The sequence below is a fragment of the Littorina saxatilis genome, linkage group LG15 (assembly GCF_037325665.1).
Source record: "Littorina saxatilis isolate snail1 linkage group LG15, US_GU_Lsax_2.0, whole genome shotgun sequence".
NCBI lineage: Eukaryota > Metazoa > Mollusca > Gastropoda > Littorinimorpha > Littorinidae > Littorina > Littorina saxatilis.
The window spans coordinates 24,907,699-24,924,459 of record NC_090259.1 but is presented as its reverse complement, the minus strand read 5'-3'; the positions used below and the strand labels follow the sequence as shown (position 1 = coordinate 24,924,459).

The window sequence follows — 16,761 nt, the reverse complement described above, 5'->3', positions numbered from 1 at the left end:
CGACAAACGTAATGTACCTGCTACCAATACACCCGGCTTTTGTTCAGTTTGTCCAATAAAGGCAGTGACGTAGTAAAAATATTAATGGTTCCAATACTTTCCCAAGGAAAAGGAAAAGATTGCGTCAAGGAACGACCTGTTTAATCAGCATTACTCAACGGTGTAATCAATACCCTTTTCTTTCTGAAGTAACAGTACAAGTTACAAGTACAGTTGGGAAGTTTGATACAGGTTTGAATGTAGAACGTGACGTTCATTTTTCACGTTTTTGTTTCCTTGCACTTTTCTGTGAGAGGTAAGGCCAAACAACAATATATGTAACCCGACCAACCCTTTTTTTCCCGCCGACCCTAAAACTTTTTGTTCATGTAAAAAAACTAAAAAACTTTTGGCACATTTTGTGAACCATACCGAGACCAAGGGAAGTAACCTCCTTTAAAATCGACTAAATTTTAAAAATGAAATATAAAAGAAAAAAAGAAAAAAGCCGACCTACTGACCCTATCCTTTTTGGTCACGTTACCCTAAACCAACATATATTATTGTTTGGCCTAAACAAAACCGGCATAAATCAAGCTACAACGCCAAACTGTCAACGACTGACCCCAAGGGGATAATTGCAAGTAACCCGGCTCTTGTCGATTTATTTTAAACGGGGCCAAATCTTTGAACGATTTTTTTTTCTCCATTAGATAATGCAAATGTGATTTTTTCCTCTCAGATGCTAGGAGACTGGTTCCGTGTAAATCCAACTTACTACTGGTGTCTTTATAATAGAGCGCTTACTTCCTTTTTTTATTATTTTTTTTATCAAATAATGCTTTTTTGTAAAATCCATACCGTACGCTGCGCAAAAATAAACGCACAAAATAAAAAACACCACAACATCAGTGTAAAACTACCACCTTTATGAAGGTGCATGCCTCAAAGCCTGCCATTACATGATTCAAGAAGACAACAAAATCTAACAATTAAGCAGGTAAACATTGTTGAATTATACAAACCACGGCGGACAAAGGAAAAACACATGTTGTACACATTCAAAAATTAAACGAGGAAGTGTGTATAATTATGGGCCACAACACGCATGTTCAAAAAACGAGGTGGAAAATCGACTACAAGGTCGCATGCCCTCTTGACCTAGGTCAAGGTCAAGGTCAAACTCGAAGGTCACCAGCCATGCGGTCAAGGCTGACCTACTCACATTTCCGTCCGCTCGACGCGAATACCCCATGGGTCAGCGCAATCATCAAGATGTGACTAGAAAACCCAGACCGAAGGAAAGACACAGAGCCACGTCATTGCATTGACAACGTCACAAGCACAGACACACATACATGATGTCACAAAAAAAACCCACACGAAACACGCGCTAGCATCCACTTCTTTATAAATTACATGTACAATGTTTCTTCATGATGCGATTCTTGGACATAAACTTATATGTTCTGCCATGAATAATGTATTTACGTAGCGAGTTTTTAGTAGTAGTAGTAATAGTAGATTAGTCCCTCTTTAGAGCGAGGGCCAGATGCAAAAAAGCATACCTATGCTTATTCTTGTAACCCTCGAAAAAAAAGTCATTGTATACTTCACGTCTTCGGGTATCTATAAAACACCGGGCCACAGTACCAGAGCCAGTCACAGCACACAACATCGAAAGGTTGACTGACCAGAGGGGTGCTTTTAAGAAGCATGGGTCGACCGACTATAACACTGTCCACGACATTTTTACCGCCAAGCATAAGCTGTAGCTCAAACAACGGATCCCGACAACGTTCTCACGACAATCAACTTACACTTGCACAGATGAATAAATATATACGAATAAGTACATACATAAATACATAAATAACAAAAGACGGCAAGGTCAGTTTGATACACAAAGTGACCATCAACAACATTAGGCTTTACATTCTCATTCCAGCACATAAGTCCAGATCTTCGCTGCACACAAGCTTCGCAAAGAATTCACCATCACAATATTCTACAAACGTTTCCATTATATTTGGCGACAACCAATTCAAAAGCGTCTAAATGACAGTCTTGTACACACAATCAATGCTTTCACGTATACAACTTATAATATAAAAGGCTGTGTAAATATCAGATTGACAGACAAAACTTTTGCATCAAACATACAACAGCAATGACAAGAATTTCAGAAATGTTCACTTAACTTTAACTCAACGTTAAATAAGGAATTGTCATTGTAATTGTCCTCTTTTCATCCCTTTCCCCCAACACTCGCTCTCTCTCGTTCACACCTCCCCTCATATCCCCATGCCTGCCCCCTTCCTCCATCTTCCATCACTCCAACCCTCACCTTTCTTAACAAAGGACCCCCACCTCCCCCTTCCTCCATCTTCCATCACTCCAAACCTCACCTTTCTTAACAAAGGACCCCCACCTCCCCCAGCCTCCATCTGCCATCACTCCAACCCTCACCTTTCTTAACTAAGGACCCCCACCTCCCCCAGCCTCCATCTGCCATCACTCCAACCCTCACCTTTCTTAACAAAGGACCCCCACCTCCCCCTTCCTCCATCTGCCATCACTCCAACGCTCACCTTTCTTAACTAAGGACCCCACCTCCCCCAGCCTCCATCTGCCATCACTCCAACCCTCACCTTTCTTAACTAAGGACCCCCACCTCCCCCAGCCTCCATCTGCCGTCACTCCAACCCTCACCTTTCTTAACTAAGGACCCCCACCTCCCCCAGCCTCCATCTGCCATCACTCCAACCCTCACCTTTCTTAACTAAGGACCCCCACCTCCCCCAGCCTCCTCTTTCCATCCAGCATTCCCCTTTTCCCAAAATACTCTCTTTACATCGTTGACACCCTCCCATCATATATTGTATATTGATTATTTGATACATGTATAAATGTGTCTCCAGGAATATGTTTTGTTTTAATCTTGTGTTGATACTATTTAGTTCTGCCTCGTTATTAGCCATTGAGTATAATCTGTTTTATCATCATTGCTTTGTTGTTGTTCTTTGGCCATTTACGTTGGATGACTTGTTACACATCGACATTGATAGTTTTATTCTTCTTCTTCTTCGTCGTTCGCTAGATAGTTTTATTATAAGAACCTTTTCTAATTCCTATTAACTCGATGTTCTTTAACTATATTTATACATACATGCATATTGTAAAGCAGTATGCATTGTTAGAGGATCTTCTAGTGGCAGTGTTCAAATGTCGAAGCTGCTTTTCCCAGTTTTACCTAAGAGACCGACTGTATATTGTGTTATTGTATTTGTCAGACTTGATTGTACCAAGTCCCTACACATGTTGTAATGCGCTTAGAGCCAAATATTTTTGTTATTTTGTAAGGGATAGGCGCAATATAAATACACTTTATTATTATTATTATTATTATTATTATTATTATTATTATTATTATTATCATGTCCCCAAACTTGCCCCTTCCCTACACCTCCCATCATTTCTCACCCTCTTACCAAAGTAACACGTCTCTCCAACCTCCTCCTTCTATCCTTCATTCCCCCTTTCCCCGAGCAATAACCAAACCCTCTCCTCATCTCCCGTAGCTGCCCCATCCTCCACCTCCCCCTACCCTCCTACGCAAGGACCCCCCCCCCACCTGTCCGCGACCTCCTCTTTTAATTCCGCAATTCCCTTTCCCCGAACACTCACACCCTCCCCTCAACACCCTAAACCTGCTCCCTTCTTCTACATCTCATCTCCTCCCTCCCCACCCTTTGCAAAGGAACCCCCCCCCCCCCCCAACATCCTCTTCCCATCCCCCAATCTCCATTTACAAAAACACTCTCTCTTTAACACCCTCCCCCCAAACCTTCCTCCACCTCTCATCTCCCCCATCCCTCTTCTTTTAATCCTTAAATCCCCCTTTCCCCAAAACGCTCTCTTTAACTCTTTCACACCCTCATCCCCCCATTCCTCCACCTCCAATCTTACCTCTGCCTCCCCTCTGCCTCCCCCCTCCCCTCAATACCCACCAACCAAGACATACCTGCATAAGGTGGCTGATGGCCTCTCTGTCGGACAGGATCTCAGACAGGTTCTTGGTGCCCAGGACGTTGCGAAGGGTGGTGGCGGCCAGCAGACGGGTGGAGCGGTTGGCGTCCTCCACGTTGGTGATGGACATGGTAGCGTTCTGTACCCGGTAGTACACCACGGCGTCCACTGCCACGGTCACCGAGTCACGGGTCAACACCTGTAGGAAGAAAACCAAATGGGGTATGATAAAACAGGAAGATGAAGTTACTTAGGTGATGGACGTGGTGGCATTCTGCACACGGTAGCACATCACGGCGTCCACCGCTACGGTCACCGAGTCACGGGTCAACACCTGGGGGCAGACAACAAACTCGGCTGTGATAAAACAGGAAGATAAAGTCCCTCGCGTGATAGACATTGTGGCATACACCCCAGCATCAACCACGGCGTCCACATGCAGTCACTGTCACCGAGTCCCGGGGTCAACACCTGTAGGTAGAGAACGAAGAGTGAAATCATCAAGATGGGTTGAGTTTAAAAGAGGACTTAGAAGTGGAAGTCACTCGGGTGATGGACAACTTTACCACGGCAACAATCACCGAGTCACGGGAAATAATGACTTTATTGGAACATGTTGGCAGAGAACAGAGAACTACATCATCAGAACCTTTGCCGCAGGCGAAATTGAAGGACATCGCACGGGCTTGTGCCAGGGGATGGACCTAGTGTATAGTGTATGAGAGGGATGGGCTTTCCAAAATCAGGCAGAGCTACCCGGTCTGGCCAGGTGCGGTGTTTGTTTGCGTGTGTGTCCCAAAGATGCTGTTGAAATTTAGCATTCGAAAGGGGTATTTTGGCTTTCTCCTTGAAAATTAGGTATAGTTACCAGGTAAGGGGTGCTTCCGAAACCAAATCAAACTTAGACTAAGTAATTAAGCAGTAGTTTTATTTTGATACGAAAAAAAAATCAAACCCGGCAGTAATGACCGGTTGACGATTCCATTTATATTATATTTTATCATAAAAATCGGTAAACGCGAACCCTGACAGTATAACCACAGTTCTACCGTATGTTCTGAGTGCTTGTTGCTAAAAACAAAGAATACTCTGACTCTGGCCTCGATTTTTTCTGCAACACAATATACAGTCACGTCGCTCATGTGCACGCACTGGTGCGATTGAGTGCAACTGTATGTCTATCACAATCGTTATATATTTAACATGCAAAGGACATAACAATCTTATTCATTAGAACGGCTAATTTGTACTTGCCCAGAGTTTTGCAAGTTTTATGAGAAAAGCAAGCAGCACTGAATATACATGCAGCATTTGCAGAATTTCTTTCACAAATCAAACAACAAGAAAAGAAAAGCAAGGACATTTTCTGGGTGCCTTTGTTTTCAATGTGAAAAATAGATAAGCTACGACAAATCAATCAATCAATCAATCAATGAGGCTTATATCGCGCATATTCCGTGGGTACAGTTCTAGGCGCTCTGCAGTGATGCCGTGTGAGATGAAATTTTATACGGCCAGTAGATTGCAGCCATTTCGGCGCATATTTACCTTTCGCGGCCTATTATTCCAAGTCACACGGGTATAGGTAGACAATTATTAACTGTGCCTGAGCAATTTTGCCAGGAAAGACCCTTTTGTCAATCGTGGGATCTTTAACGTGCACACCCAATGTAGTGTACACGGGGGGAGGGTTCGGACACCGAAGAGAGTCTGCACACAAAGTTGACTCTGAAATAAATTTCCGCCGAACCTGGGATCGAACTCACGCTGACAGCGGCCAACTGAATACAAATCCAGCGCGCTACCAACTGAGCTATATCCCCGACAAAGACTTGGTAACAGAAACTGTTTTTTTAAACTGCAAGATACATTATTTCTTTCACAAATCAAACAACAAGAAAAGAAAAGCAAGGACATTTTCTGAGTGCTTTTGTTTTCAATGTGAAAAATAGATAAGCTACGACAAAGACTTGGTAACAGAAACTGTTTTTTTAAACTGCAAGATACATTAACCGGTTTCGGTTCGAAGAGTAACCACTCTTTCTATCCTGTATCGAACATGATTATAACAAACGTACAGAAGACAATAACTAGGAGAACCAGAGAGACCTACAAAACCATGAAACACATCGTAAACTAATCATGTCAGCAAACAAAGACACGGAGGCTGAATGCACAGTTCAAAGTGCCGACCGAACAAGCCAATTGTGGAAACAAATACGGTTATTGATTATTACTCCATGGCCGACACGGCAATACAATATCAATCCACTGATGGCGAGCAAACAATGCAGGAAAGTTGCATGGTAATGGGGGTAAATATTGGGAGTATTTCACAATGCACCCCAAAGCAAAGGCAAAGACCTACGTTCAGTCAAGACGACGGATAAATAGCTACAGCGTGTTTTGCAGTAATAACACAAAATAATAACATTATTATAATGGAACATTTATAAAGCGCTTCCCCACATCTCGAAGCGCTTTACAAGTTCAATCAAACAACACGATATATATAATTTAGACAATTTGCATTTATAATGTCTCAAATAAAAATGAAAAATACTCATCAAAGAGCACACGCACGCAGGCACGCACACACACAGACACTGCAGGTTAGCTGAAAAAAGCTACGGTCCTCATAACACCAAGAAGGGTACTAGGTCTAGAACTATCACTTAAACAGCTTCTTAAAATGCATGATGTAACTAAAGTTGGTGTCTAACATGTACTTCATATATTACTCTTTTTGCTGTATTAAAGTGATCATTGAAATTATAGCTCACAGTGCCCGTATTTAAAGGCATATTAACTCGATGAATATACACGCTAATTGCTTTACCAACAGCTGGAGACATGCTAAATTAAGTTCCCTGCAAAATATTGTGGTCTAGGACCCCTTAAATGTTGAGATATTTGAATTTTTATTTTGATCTAGATCGTCCTATTTATAGATTTGCCAACAGAGGGAACGTTGACGCAAGGGAAATAACTCCGCGTCTTTGTTGACATCCTCACTTTGTCAGAGGCTAGAACAAGCTGTAATGCATGTATATGGTCCGCGCATTGCGACATATCGTCATTATATGGCCTTATGATGCATTTGACATCGATTGTGGGCAAACTACACTTTGTAAACACGGGAGCGCGTACATATGCCTTTAAAGACTTCTTGAACAATGTTGCTGTCAGGAAGTCAGTTTTGTTTATATAATTCTGTGTTATGCAATCACAGTGAAAGACTTCTCTTCATGACTGCCTCAAGCACAATTCATTCCTGTAAAGGCATGACATCTTCTGATAATAAAACTCGCTTGTTTCTGAAAGCGTTCTGCTAAAACTCTTCCAAAGCAAAAGGTGAGATCTGTCCTTAAAATAACACCATCAAATGTAGAAAGAAATATGCGCAGATCTGATGCGAAAGTGTCGGACAGAAATAGCTCTCCCGAAGACAAATATACGCAACAAAACACAATTTCAAAGAGAAAACAGAAAAGTATAATCTGCGCAAGAATTCTCGTTTGTGCACGTGGTTTTCGTTGCTGAAAAAACAGAAGCTCAGTTTATCTGTTAAACACTTTAGAAATAAAGACAAAACTTGGCAGTCTGGTGTACTGGACAACTTCAAAGTGGATTCAGTCTTTCAAAACACTTGGACATTTTACAAATCCGTAATTTTGTCGAAATAATCTGTTTTCATTAAAAACACTTCTCTTCTCTTTTAGCAAGTCTCTTGGGTGCAGAGTCATTGGGTGCAGTATCGGGGACTCTGTCTTTCTAAGAGTTTTTTCTTCCAGCTAGTTTCTTATTTTCTGTCGCACTTTTCGTGTCCAGATCTGATCCTGAAAATGCACCCTAGTTATTCGCTCAAGCAGTACACTGGTTAACTTCTGCGTAAAGTCAACAGCTAAACTCACAAGTTCTCTTTTTCCATGTACGTCAAGCACTCAGACTTGACCGGTTATGTCCTTACTTTTCAAGACTAACCTGCCCCTACTTTTAAGACACTCGTTTTGAACGAAGAGTAACAGTCTTAAGGTTTCAGCACCGAAGCATGTCTAATGCAATCACCCGAAACAAGCGTAACAGCTTGTGATGAATTTTATATTATTCTAAAATTTGGTGTTTTTGTGTGTGTGAAATGTGATCAGATGAAAGTGTGTAAGTTGTTTTTTCCCTTATCTTTTGCGTGTGTTGAATGGGTCTGACAAATATGGGATTTGATGCGGTCTGAAAGAAACTGACCTGGTCTAAATTTGTCTTAACCGGTCTGAAGAACGAAACACCTCATTCAAACATTTAAGGTTTTAGATGAAGGAAGTCATATGCACTCGTTTGGAGCTAGAGTAAGAGTAAAGCCATATAAAGTTTCAAATTTTAAGAAAGCCTAAAACACTCGTCTCAAGCTGCAGTACAACAGTCTTAATACAAGTTGCAGGTAGTCTAACGGACTCGTCTCATACAAGAGCAACTGCCTTAAGTTTTCAGTTGAAGGAAGTCTCCTCTAGCTCTGTATTAGAGCACTCACTGTCACAAGTGTACGACAAAGGAAGTTAGCTGCAAATATTACAAAAACAAACAAACACACAAACACACTGCAAAATACTATTTGTGTGCGTTTGATGTTTCCCCGTGATGCGTAGGAGCTCTCTTCTTCTTCTTCTTCGTTCATGGGCTTAAACTCCCACGTTCACTAATGTTTTTGCATGAGTGGGTTATTACGTGTATGACCGATTTTGCTCCGCCATTCAGGCAGCATACCCCGATTTCGGGGGAAACGTAAGGAGCAAGATTGGTTGTGTTCATAAATACTGAAAATCACAGAAAGCATGTTTTTTCCCCCTTCGTGAAAGCATCTTTTTGTACAGTATTCTGAAAGGCAGAACGTTTTCTTGGACGGGTTTTGTATTGAAAATGTAGATACACATACGTATACGTCCTGTAAACAAACAATTAAACAAACAAACAAACAACGCGGAGGTCATTTTAAATCACATTAACACTGCAACCAGAAAATGTCTTGACCTTTTTTCTCAGGTAGGAGAAGGAGGAAGGAAGGACAGAGATGTTAATAAAAAACCCACTCCGTTTGTCTTTCAAAAAGTTACGCTTGTTCTGACATTAAACGATTTTTTTCTTTTAACCAACACGAGTTATACAAGCAACGCAAATAACGTGAGTTTTCAAAGCTGCCATTCGTAAACCACGCTTTCTCCCCGCGTGTTGCCATCTCGCGGTAACAACCCGTAGCTTCCCCCATGCAGGAACTTCACAAGATACAGTAATTATGGGGGCGAGGACGCCCCCATTCTATACGGATAGTTTCGAGGTTGACCATGGGCAGCGCCATTTTGTTGTGAAATACGTCATCAGTTTGTGTACACAGGAAGTTGTGACATCCGTCACCCTATGGGAGGGGTGACGTCAAAATTGTTCATCTGTAGAAAGTTGTGAAATCCGTCACCCTATGGGAGGGGTGACGTCAAAATTGGTCATCACAGAGTTTGTGTAACACAGGAAGTTGTGAAATACGTCACCCTATGGGAGGGGTGACGTCAAAATTGTTCAACAAAAACATGATATGTCGCATTGTGCAGGGTCAACTGCAACAAACTCAAACCGAGCCATTCATACCTAGCTGTATTTGAGTGACTTATATACCCGACATTTTTATTTCTTATTTTTAGCACAGGTGTAGGAAAAATCATGAACCAAAATGTTATTTATTTTCTAATTTAACATTTTTTTTACAAATATGACCATGGTCTTTTAAACATACAGTGACATTAAACATTGTTATGTTAAAAAAAAGAAAAAAGAAAAAAAGCTTTTGTGCACAAATCAGAAAATACATTGTACATTTTACCTACAGGCCAAACCGTGAGTGTCTGTGGTAAAGCCCGACCCAGGAAATTGCACTGATTTTATATTTAGATCAGAGAGAAATTGTCAAGAACAGGCGCTTGCATTTGGATGTGTCCAATGATAGTAGGTTTGGTTGTGATCAATCAGAATAATGTAGGAATAAAAATGTATGACAGTTTAGTATGATGACATGTAATTCACATATGCTGAAATATGATATTATACATCATGTAATATTATTATGGCTGTTGCCATGACCATGAAACCCAACAAAGGTTTAATGTAATGTAATTCAAAATACCAAAACCGAGCACCTATTAATCTCGTCTTTGCGCGTGAAGATTGAGGCCGTCTGCCAGTAGCGGTTAGGTCATACAGTGGAACCCCTCTCTAGCGACCTTTAAAATGTTGACAAAAATCGGTCCTTGTGGAGGAGGGTCCTTACAGAGGGAGGGGGCGGAGTCAGGGGGCCACAAAGAAAGTCAGATTTAAAAAAAAAAAGAAAACAGAGAAGTTTGAGTTGCTGACGACCGTTCTCTCTGAAAGCAAACTGCTTCGATTTCATGTTTGTCCTTGGTGTCCACCAGTTCTGGTGCATGTACTACCCTGGCCAAGTTTCCTCTCAAGACATCAAAGAGACCGCCCCAGTATACTCTACAGCCTCTGGGCGAACCACCTCTCATAGCTAAAACTGGGTCAATGACCCCTGGGAAGAAGGTCAGTGTCTATAAAAATTTTACTCCTAGGCCTGCGGCCAGGGGGGGGGGGGGGGAGTATACCGGTACCATTTGAGAATCAGACCAAATGAGAATTGAACCATTTGAGAACATCCTTTTTTTTTCAATCACTACATCGAAGGCCTGCGGCCCGGGGTTCACATGGGTTGGTTTGTTTGTTTGTTTCAAACCCACACCCATATACACACATTTCCCATTTAAACCATTTGTCGGCCCCCTGTCGATATTTATCGACTAAGTTCCTTGTTAAGTTAATGCTGTTGCTGCGTAAAATCTCCCTGCCAACTGGATTCATTTAATTATGTTTATTTGCTTCGTTTCAGGGTTCTTCTGTCTTCCAGTTTCTGTTAATCCCTCTCGCTCTCTATTTCTTTCTCTCCAAACCCCCCTCTCTCTCAGCTTTGGACAGGGGTAGGGGAGAAGAAAGAAAAGTAAAGGGGAGAGCAAGATGGATAGACATACACACAAACACAGCCACAGATACAAAACACGCAGAGAGAGAAGAGAGAGAGAGAGACAGAGAGACAGAGAGAGAGAGAGAGAGTGAGAGAGAGTGAGAGAGAGAGAGAGAGAGAGAGAGAGAGAGAGAGAGAGAGAGAGAGAGAGAGGGGGGGGGGGGAAGACAGACAGATACTGAGAGACAGTCGGAGACAGAGAAAGACAGAATTTTCAATCACATCCCTCTCTTCGATCTTAAAAGGACACGACTTTCACAAATTGCTGATTTTACATTGTAAGAAGAAATATATACCTACGGATTGTCTGTCACACAATTCGCTTACTGGATATTGCATGAATAAAATGAAATTCTATGCGCTCGCTCCAATGCGCTAACTGAATATTATTGATGATATCGCAAGAAATTACCCTCTTGCTCATCAAGTCATATTTCATTGATTATATCCGCTTCCCACACAAAGACATGGACATCATCGTCAAGTTTCGCTTCAGTAATATCTTCGAGAAGACATTGCAGATTGAAAATGTCAAGACCCAATTGGTGGGGATGATATATGATGAGACTCAAACTTATATATCTCATTGCTGGGAAGTGAACAAAAAAAAAGTGACATGCGCATCGAACAATGCAGTCACGTGTGTTGAAGTCATCTGACTCCGAGCTCTGATTCTGAAGATGGAGGGTGGGTACAGTGGGTTGGGTGGCGGAGAGGGTGGGTACAGTGGGTTGGGTGGCGGAGAGGGTGAAAGAAAATGTATTGAATTATTTCATTTTCCGAGGATAGCACAAAAAGCTTGAATTGTTTTGTTCATCCGGTCCTTGAATAATAAGAACTACGGAACAATGTGTAAACAACATAGAGAAACATATGAACATGAGAGAGCAAGAATGAGAGAGAGAGAGAGAGAGAGAGAGAGAGAGAGAGAGAGAGAGAGAGAGAGAGACAGAGAGAGAGAGAGAGAGACAGAGAGAGAGAGAGAGAGAGAAATTGACAAATTCTTTATTAACGAGGGTAATGGCATAAGCAAACAGGTGCTTTTTTTACATCCAGCCCTCGAGAGATGTATAGGGGGCGTCCTTGAATAATAAGAACTACGGAATAATAAGAACTACGGAACAATGTGTAAACAACATAGAGAAACATATGAACATGAGACAGCAAGAATGAGAGAGAGAGAGAGAGAGAGAGAGAGAGAGAGAGAGAGAGAGAGAGAGAGAGAGAGAGAGAGAGAGAGAGAGAGAGAGAGAGAGAGAGAGAGAGAGAGAGAGAGAGAGAGAGAGAGAGAGAGAGAGAGAGAGAGAGAGAGAGAGCGAGAGAGAGAGAGAGCGAGAGAGATAGAGCCAGAGAGAGAGAGAGAGCGAGAGAGAGAGAGAGTGAGAGAGAGAGAGCGAGAGAGAGAGAGAGCGAGAGAGAGAGCGAGAGAGATAGAGCCAGAGAGAGAGAGAGAGAGAGAGAGAGAGAGAGAGAGAGAGAGCGAGAGAGAGTGAGAGAGAGAGAGCGAGAGAGAGAGAGCGAGAGAGAGAGAGCGAGAGAGATAGAGCCAGAGAGAGAGAGAGAGAGAGAGAGAGGTAGGGGAGAAGAGAGAGGGATTTAAAAATAAGGCTCACGTGATAAAGTGAACGTCATTTAACTCAAGCAATACATTAAGTTACCATGACAACCTTTAAACATCTACACGCACGAGATCGATCGGCTGTCGGGGTGGCCGTTAATACCTGTAAGTACAATACCCACATTTTCTTCCACCCTCTCCACTCTGTCTTGCTTACTGTGTCAACGCTCTCTCTCTCTCTCTCTCTCTCACACACACACACACATCTCTCACAATCCATTTCCCTCTCTTTCTACCCCCCCCCCCCTTCCCCCAGCCCTTCCTTCCCCTACCGCCTCTCTACCCCTGGTAACTTCTGTCCTGAGAAGACATCATAGTCTCTCGTTCAGCTGTACTCGCACAGATAGGCAAGTGGCCTTGGGAACGCTGCCAAACGATCTAGACAAACGAAGCAGAGCATAATTTACTTCAAGGGTAAGAATGGCGTTTGTTCCTTGACGCCCCCTATGCAAAACACTCAAGCACATACCGTTACTAATTTTCGTTTGATAATTAATAATGATGTTTTGTTTCCCAAACACTCAGGCACATACCGTTACTAATTTCCTTTTGCTAATAATGATGTTTTGTTTCCCAAACACTCAAGCACATACCGTTACTAATTTCCTTTTGCTAATAATGATGTTTTGTTTCTCAAACACTCAAGCACATGGCCTTACTAATTTCCTTTTGCTAATAATTAATGATGTTTTGTTTCTCAAACACTTAAGCACATGGCGTTACTAATTTCCTTTTGATAATAATGATGTTTTGTTTCTCAAACACTCAAGCACATGGCGTTACTAATTTCCTTTTGCTAATAATTAATGATGTTTTGTTTCTCAAACACTCAAGCACATGGCGTTACTAATTTCCTTTTGATAATAATGATGTTTTGTTTCTCAAACACTCAAGCACATGGCGTTACTAATTTCCTTTTGATAATAATGATGTTTTGTTTCTCAAACACTCAAACACATGGCGTTACTAATTTCCTTTTGATAATAATGATGTTTTGTTTCTCAAACACTCAAGCACATGGCGTTACTAATTTCCTTTTGATAATAATGATGTTTTGTTTCTCAAACACTCAAACACATGGCGTTACTAATTTCCTTTTGATAATAATGATGTTTTGTTTCTCAAACACTCAAGCACATGGCGTTACTAATTTCCTTTTGATAATAATGATGTTTTGTTTCTCAAACACTCAAGCACATGGCGTTACTAATTTCCTTTTGCTAATAATTAATGATGTTTTGTTTCTCAAACACTCAAGCACATGGCGTTACTAATTTCCTTTTGATAATAATGATGTTTTGTTTCTCAAACACTCAAGCACATGGCGTTACTAATTTCCTTTTGATAATAATGATGTTTTGTTTCTCAAACACTCAAACACATGGCGTTACTAATTTCCTTTTGATAATAATGATGTTTTGTTTCTCAAACACACAAGCACATGGCGTTACTAATTTCCTTTTGATAATAATGATGTTTTGTTTCTCAAACACTCAAGCACATGGCGTTACTAATTTCCTTTTGATAATAATGATGTTTTGTTTCTCAAACACTCAAACACATGGCGTTACTAATTTCCTTTTGATAATAATGATGTTTTGTTTCTCAAACACTCAGGCACATACCGTTACTTATTTTCTTTTGGCAATAATGATGTTTTGTTCCCCAAACAGTCAAAAACATGCCGTTACTAATTTCCGTTCGGTAATAATGATGTTCCCCAAACAGGGCTGGAGGTATTGATGAAGCAATTTGACCTGAGAGAAATTTTGTTTACACATACACCGGATAATTCAACATACAAGATTAAAAAACACAGTTGAAAAAAAAAATATATATATATATCACGTCGTACTGTTGTTTTCTCTCAGCAAGAAAAGACTTGATTCCAGCGGAACAAGAAGTATGATGCACTGGCAAGCTGACAGAATTGGGTCACAGAGATGGAAAGATCAATGATAACTGTCAATAGAGTCACAAGATGTTACTGATCTCATGCTCACACCCTCCCTCCACCCCCACTCGATCTCTCTCTCTCACCATCACTCTCTCTCTCCCTCTCCGTCACTTTCAGAATATCTCTCTCTCTCTCTCTCTCTCTCTCTCTCTCTCTCTCTCTCTCTCTCTCTCTCTCTCTCTCTCTCTCTCCATCACTTTCATCCTCTCTCTCATCACTCACTCTCCATCACTTTCATTCTCTCTCTCCATCACACTCTCTCTCTCCCTCTCTTCCTCCCCCCTCTCTCTCTCTCTCTCCCTCTCCCCCCCCTCTCTCTCTCTCTCTCCATCAATTTCATCCTCTCTCTCATCACTCTCTCTCCATCACTTTCATTCTCTCTCTCCATCGCACTCTCTCTCTCCCTCTCTTCCTCCCCCCTCTCTCTCTCTCTCTCTCTCTCCCTCTCTCCCCCCCCCCCTCTCTCTCTCTCTCTCTCTCTCTCTCTCTCTCTCACATGCACTCTCTATACGTACTGTCTCGACTCCTATCATGCCAACAGAAACGACACTCTACTGTAGTATAGCGTACATGTTACTGTACAACGAGTATTTACAAGCATACGGCTCGGCGAAAAGCAATACATAATTAGCAGCTGAGTGTGAAATTACTATTTTGTTTACAGGGGTAGGGGCGGGCCGAGTGTGTGTGTGTAGGGGGGGGGGGGGGGGGGGAGGCAGCCTATAGACGTTGTGAGTGAGGAAGAAAACGTCTTACCTCCTGAGGCGGGACATCGAAAGACACCGTTCTCAGGTCCACCTTGGTGTAGGAATCCATGCAGGGGATGATGAAGAACAGACCTGTAAAACGCACATATCCATCACTGCCAATCATGTCACGAAATGTCAACAGTTTCAATAAATCATCAGTCAGTCAATCAACCCATGAACAAACCAAGAATCAATTAATCCTTCAATCTGTTGATTTTTCAAATTTTAAACAACTTCAGCAACTCATTTTCATCCAGCATGTCCGCCGCCCCTGCCATCCTTTTTACATTTAGTCAAGTTTTGACTAAATGTTTTAACATAGAGGGGGAATCGAAACGAGGGTCGTGGTGTATGTATGTGTGTGTGTGTGTGTGTGTGTGTGTGTGTGTGTGTATGTGTGTGTGTGCGTGCGTGCGTGCGTGCGTGCGTGTAGAGCGATTCAGACCAAACTACTGGACCGATCTTTATGAAATTTTACATGAGAGTTCCTGGGATAGATATCCCCGAACGTTTTTTTCTTTTTTTCGATAAATGTCTTTGATGACGTCATATCCGGCTTTTCGTGAAAGTTGAGGCGGCACTGTCACGCTCTCATTTTTCAACCAAATTGGTTGAAATTTTGGTCAAGTAGTCTTCGACGAAGCCCGGACTTCGGTATTGCATTTGAGCGTGGTGGCTTAAAAATTAATTAATGACTTTGGTCATTAAAAATCTGAAAATTGTAAAAAATAAATAAAATTATAAAACGATCCAAATTTACGTTTATCTTATTCTCCATCATTTTCTGATTCCAAAAACATATAAATATGTTATATTTGGATTAAAAACAAGCTCTGAAAATTAAAAATATAAAAATTATTATCAAAATTAAATTTTCGAAATCAATTTAAAAACACTTTCATCTTATTCCTTGTCGGTTCCTGATTCCAAAAACATATAGATATGATATGTTTGGATTAAAAACACGCTCAGAAAGTTAAAACGAAGAGAGGTACAGAAAAGCGTGCTATCCTTCTCAGCGCAATTACTAAACCGCTCTTCTTGTCAATTTCACTGCCTTTGCCATGAGCATGAGCGGTGGACTGACGATGCTACGAGTACATACGGTCTTGCTGAAAAATTGCATTGCGTTCAGTTTCATTCTGTGAGTTCGACAGCTACTTGACTAAATGTTGTATTTTCGCCTTACGCGACTTGTTCTCCTTTCCTGTCACTCTCCCCCTCTCTCTAATTCACGCCTTCAAGCCAGATGACACTTTCATGCTTGAAACTCTTCCAAGCAGGTGCGAGCAACCCAGCGACTACGAAATACAGAAAGTAGTTTTCAACCTTCGATCATGACATTCAGGAAATCTAACATCCCGCCCTTCCCCTT

The 16,761-nt window shown here is 41.5% G+C and overlaps 1 protein-coding gene across 5 annotated transcripts in view; it reads right to left on the bottom strand.

The window, feature by feature from the left end:
- The window catches only part of LOC138948927 (mechanosensory protein 2-like), a 99,325-nt gene that overhangs the window by 9,573 nt on the left and 72,991 nt on the right, over window positions 1-16,761 (bottom strand). For all 5 annotated transcript variants that reach the window (XM_070320592.1, XM_070320588.1, XM_070320589.1 and 2 more), the window contains 2 exons: window positions 15,394-15,476; window positions 4,004-4,207 (listed from right to left, as the gene is read on the bottom strand). In XM_070320592.1, the coding sequence (XP_070176693.1) occupies window positions 4,004-4,207; window positions 15,394-15,476 (287 nt within the window). The remainder of the gene's footprint in view (window positions 1-4,003; window positions 4,208-15,393; window positions 15,477-16,761) is intronic.